General features: G+C 38.4%; 1 protein-coding gene across 1 annotated transcript in view; it reads right to left on the bottom strand.

The window, feature by feature from the left end:
• Positions 1-1,064: 1,064 nt before the first annotated feature.
• LOC145996109 (cytochrome P450 9e2-like) overlaps positions 1,065-6,000 on the bottom strand; it is a 30,052-nt gene continuing 25,116 nt past the window's right edge. The window contains exon 5 of the mRNA XM_083132377.1: positions 1,065-2,028. Within this exon, the coding sequence (XP_082988503.1) occupies positions 1,856-2,028 (173 nt within the window). The 3' untranslated portion in view covers positions 1,065-1,855. The remainder of the gene's footprint in view (positions 2,029-6,000) is intronic.

Genomic DNA, 6,000 nt, shown 5'->3' with positions numbered 1-6,000 from the left:
AGTGTTCGCTGTGACAGTTTGCTTAATAAAACATTCATTCACTGGGTTTTATAGTAGCAACTCTTTTGCTAACCTGAGCAGAGTCAATTCATGAAGTACAGAGTGATCCAAATGTCTTGTCACCCTCTTAAGTTTCAGTGAAGTTGTGTATTTAAATTTCACCCTCCATTTCACGAAAATGATGGTGCTAGTACTGACATTGTGGATGCGTAAACATCCGTCCTGGTGACAGTGCATCCATCAAATGTGTCTGTTTATTAAAATACCTTATGCTGTATTTGATTATTGTGTTATTGCATATTTATTTGATTTTTTTTATTTGATTTGATTTAGTTTATTTTACTTCGCGTTTTGTGCCTCTTGGCTAATTTGCGAAGATGGGGATGAGTGATGAAATGATGAAATTGATGAATGGACATTCACAAACAACCAAGCCCGACCGGGATTCGAACCCGGGACCCTTGGCGTCGCAGCGCGTATTGCATATTTATGTAGGGGTGACAAGACAATTGGACCACCCTGTACAATTCGACAGCTCCATTGGGTTTTCCAGAGTGGAGTACGTACCGTCACCGGCAATAAAAGTGGGACATGTAGATCCTAAAATATTTGCTTCGCTGCAAGGCTTTATGAGTGTTATTACTCTACGCTGATAAGTGGATTTTAGTAACCAAATTTTCAATGGCAACTTCTACCACCGCCGTAGGGTTAGGCAACACATAACGCTATGCTTGGAAGCGATAATTTCAAGATCTAGGTCTCCCATTTTTATTGCTGGTGACTGTACTTCACAACTAAGTACACCAAATGTATATGGGTATTATTCGTGTGATCACTAAAAATTTGTCCATGGAAAAGGACTCACCAAATTCGACATTACTTTTGGGACATTCTAATACAAAATTTTCTTTTACATGTTCTGAATAGAAGTCAATACAGTCTGGATTTTTATGTAACATTAATTTACGAACTCGTACTGACTGACCGAGTTTTGTTTGCCAAGATGATTATATTTTCGAGTAGCACCCCTGTTATCACTACTAAAATAATAATACGTACATACATAAAGTACGAAAAAGTCGACGACTTTATTGAAAATAATTATACAATTTGTCTACGAGTGCTGAAAATACTGATTACAGTTTTTATAATATTACACAAATATAATTATTACACATTCATTTAGGATAGTGTCAAAAGGGGAAAACATTGACATTTGATCTAGAATGTGACGGAAAATAGGTATACAGAAGCAGAGGAATTTAACACATTAACAAATTAAACACATGATTGCGTTAAATAAGGTTCATTATTTTCCCATATGCACATGGGCGAGCACTTAAACCATATATTAATGCATACCTATTTTTGGTGCTCAGTATAGTCTTTTGTTTCCGAAGGTACTCCAAAACACTTAACAATACAAAGAAAAAGAAACCTTGTATTTAGTTTTAACCGATAAGATAACGTAAGGTCATATACAAATACTCTTGAATATGCCGGGAAAATAGTGACCGAGTTGCTTGAAGTTCGACAAGAGGAAATATCAAAACGAATAAACGAAGCAGATTTTCTTACAACACATTTCAAACGATTATGGGCAGCAAGCAAGCAAGCACAACGATTTTCGTCTTTTATTTCACCTTCACAGCACAATATCCAAACAGTAGCAGGAAACATTATTTCCAGAATTAGACAAACACAAATTGAATGAAAATCCTGCTTGAATTAATCGCACAAGTCCGCGATTAGTCATTTGTCTCGTTCGACGTGTGTATTGTTCATCTTTCTTGCTTTTCAACCTTGTCACCAGTCTCTGCGAAAGTACATGTCCGCCAAGATAACAGCCACTGCTTCACTCTTTATCTCTTTTCACAATCTTCAGCCAGTTACCTCCATTTATGGCTGTGAAGAAAGATTTCGTATCGTATTTCACAGGAACAGGAGTCTTTTCGCTTGGCAACAACTCATACTTCGACAGCAAGGAAACTAATCCTATCTTCATCTGCATCTGTGCGAATCTGTTGCCTGGAAAACATTGAGGTTATACAAAGAGATAAGCAAAACATGCAAATCTTTCAATTTCAATACATTTATTTATTTTGGATATCATAAGTTGGTTCATTGTACTTGAGTTCAGTTAGGTCTGTTCTGTTGATGTTTATGAAGATTCTTGAACAGAAAACAATTGAAGTATACAGTAAAATTACATGTATGTACTCAATTGATATACTGCACCAAAGTTCTGATTGCCTTTCTCTTTATATCTTTACATGGGTTCGATACCCAGTGGAGGCACATAGTGGTTCGGATGGAACTTTAAACTATGTCCAGTCCCGATGAGCTTTTCTGTGCACAAAGTGAACTTCAAACTCAAACATACATGATAACATTGATTGATCCAAGGTCGCATTTCTGCTACTTCTGGCTAATTGCGATATACATAGCAACATGATGAGTGTGATGTCATATTTAGCAGTCATCAGGAACACTGGGTTTGAATCGTGGACTTATCAGTTTAAATATTATACTTTATCTAGTTAAATCAAAGGAGTGAAGGAAACAGGGCACCTATTTGTTAGATGCTGGGTGGACCCCAGTCTCTTCATGCAGGGCACATGGCGAAGTGGTTAGCACAGTGCACTGCGACTCCAAGGGCACAGGGTTCGAATTACGGTCTGGCCATGGGCGTTCTTTGTGAAGGTATCTTGATTTTATTTATTTATTTAAAAGTGTTTTTAAACTGCCGAGAACAGCTTTTCAGCCTTAATACAGCAGTATTACATGTTACAAGGTTACAAGGTTACATGTTACAAGGTATCCAAAACCACAGTATTGGACAAGAGAACATTCCAAATTATTTAGCAAACATAACCTAAAACTACAAGAACTTTAAAAATGCATTAAAAATATACAATTGTTACATTTCAACTATAGAACTATAAAAGAGTTCTTAAATAATTATCCTTATATACGAAGTTGAAAAATGTTTTAACAACATTATTGTTGTAACCCCGTTTTCCTGGGGTTAGAGAGGTTACAGGGAAGTTTCATTTAAACATTTAGGTAGAGCTAATAATGTTTGATGGCTGAACCTGCTCCGTAGGAGGGTAGAGATATGGAAAGTTGGTGTAAGGTTATTCACGCTTGTTCATACCTGGTAGATGTGTGTGATGTCTTGTCCTGATGCTTCTCGCAGACCGAATCGTGACAGTTCCAAGGTTCTATCCAGCGACCCTCAGTTCACCAAGCCAAGCGATCCCTTGCGCCTTGTAGCATGCTAGGCAGCGGTAACTCCGTCTTCCATCGTCGTAGTTAGCAGTGTAACGTGTTGTAGAGTAATCGGACTAGTTATCCATGTAGCGTCGATGAGTGTCAGAATCAAAAGAGAGCGAGCTCCGGGTAGGAGCTTGCTTTTATCATTATCGGCGTCGAAAGGTTGTTAAACCTTTCGAACGCGGTAGATCCTGTTTAGATCCACGCGTTTGCCTTTCTAGTTCCTGGTTTTACGGAAGTTACAAGCTAGCGCATTCTTGAGATCGCTCGCTGGTCGGACAAGTTCAGGAAATGAACAAGTGTGAATATTAACATGACGAGGTTTTCTCGGTCTAATGGTCTCCATATCTCTACATTCCCCTTGTTGAAATAATCGAACCACTCTATGATGGTCGACAACTTCATCCGGAGTAGATTATATTTAAAAATTAGGATTTATTAACAAATCATACTTGTAGAAAACCCATACAGGAAACCAATCAGTAGAAGAATCACATCACCGTAAAAAAAAAATTGTAATCACCAGAAGAGTCATATCATCGAAAATAACGTGGCACTAAACATCGTTGAGAAAAAAAATATAAAAACACGTAGAATAATAAAAAAAATTAAATTGTAGGTCATAGCCTCGTATAAACTCAAAAAGTACGAGCACAACAACTAAGTCTTGAGGCATGGATAAAATAATTACATAAGTTGTGACGTTGTGACACTGAACTAGTTTTGATTGAGTGATGACAGCACAATAAAAAAAAAAAAACACATGTCAGCACAATGTGAGGAAACGCCGGGAACCGCAAGCGGTTGTGTTTACTGTTTGCTGAGTTCAAAGTACACTCGGCGGAACATACACAATGCGGGCGGAGCCTTGAGGTATGTTACCTATGGCAACTCTGTAAACTGCATGCCGCCATAGGCTGGACGTGCTGTGCAGCTGACGATAATAATAAAAACACAAAAGAAAGAGACGTATCTCTAATGCAATATGGGTAGTACCCATGGGCACTAACTTTGGCGCTATAAATGACATATGTTTGTATTAATTGCGTGTGCCTTACGGTACTTGAAATAACTGAGCACCGGAACACTTGTAGCCGATGAAAAATAACAAGAAGGATCATGTGTCGTCAGTAAACAAGAGCACAATGCACTCAGTGGGCGGGGCCTTGTCGATGTAGATCGTCATGGGAGGGCAGTCTTGAAGTCAAATTTGCGATGGCGCTTCGGGGCAAGAAACGTCCTGGGTAAAGCGCTCCACATCTGGGTCGCGGCGTGGAAGATGGAAAAATCACTAATGGGTCCAGACGGGAACGGGTCCTTGTTGGTGCTGGAACTCCACAAAATCGTTGTTGGTCTCTGCGATGAGCCTAGGTCTGTCGCTCGATGGTACAAGCCGGTGGTGTCATGGGTCCAGTAACATCCGTGGCGATGAGATAATGAAACAAGCGTAAAAGGAAAAATTAGGAAAAAGCAAAAGGTAGTGGAGCAGATTTTACAATAAGTGATGACGGGTTATAAAATCGATTGAAAAGGGACTTTCAGTTAAAACTGGTGAATCATTTTGGGGGGGAGGGGAGGTAATATCTAATTTGAATGACGGCGAAGGGGCGTTATTACTTATAGGATGTAGAGTTTTTGAAGGGGGCCTGTTTTTGATTAACAGGTTTACCATGTTGTAGGGAAAGTTCGCCGGGGGGGAATGGGGGGGAATAGGTGGAATAATTCCATGTTGTAAGGAAAGTTCGCTTGGGCGCAACGGGGGGGGGGGGGGAATTAGAATAGTCGGCTTAGCCGAGAATGAAATGAGAAAAGAAAGGGGAATTCAGCGATAATAGAACGAACTAAGTGATTACGAGACATTTCCTTCTGTAATATGTGTAAATGTCGTTTATAAAAGCAATTGCAAGAATTTTACGTGTCTTGTGGACAAAGGTTTAAGCGCCTTCGATTCGCTGCTAATAAAAAAAAATTGAAAAAGAAGTGAGAAAGAGTAAGTAATATATTTGTGTAATAGTTCATTGAAAAATAGAGTAAGTTTTAATTTCATGGGATATGAGCTATACCATGTTGTATGCTATCAATATTTGAACTATAAAATTAAAGAAAAGAGTGGGAACATTTGCCTATATGTAGTATATGCTTTATTAACATATTTAGTGCATTGCAGCTTTCAAAGAAGCAGTTCGCGGTACACCTGAGCGTAAATAAAAAAAATTGCTATGGCCAAAAAGCCAAAAGTTCAAGCAAGTTCTACGCAGTTCATTTGTTCTTTAAATCATTGACCTTGTTCTATGTTAGTTCATTCGTTCTTTATTTCTTTGTACTTTTTTTCTTCATTTGAGCGTATATGTACCAGCAAATGGGGAAAAAAAAATATTTGCTAGTTCGGATCATAAACACACTAAGTACTTATTAGTCAAATCAGCTAAGTGATATGTTCTGACTATTACTATGCGTTGAATCGCAAATTATAAAATAACCTTAAAATATCTGTAAGAAAATAATTATTAGGCAAGAAATGTATTATAAATGTTCCGACGATTGAGATAGCATTCTGTAATCCTGATCTTGTTAAAAATAAAAATAACCATGTTGTATTAAAAATAAAAATGAGTTCGTTCTAACGCAGAAATGCAGTGCGTGCACTGGGAGTGGAAAGAGGGGGGAGGGGAGTCGATGAGCGTGAGAAAATGCTGGATCATGCTAGCACGTGCAATGTAGGCA

Source organism: Lepisma saccharinum, chromosome 12, assembly GCF_977018435.1.
Source record: "Lepisma saccharinum chromosome 12, izLepSacc3.1, whole genome shotgun sequence".
Classification (NCBI taxonomy): Eukaryota; Metazoa; Arthropoda; class Insecta; order Zygentoma; family Lepismatidae; genus Lepisma; species Lepisma saccharinum.
Note: the sequence above shows the minus strand (reverse complement) of the source record. Positions and strands in the feature narration are given on the sequence as shown.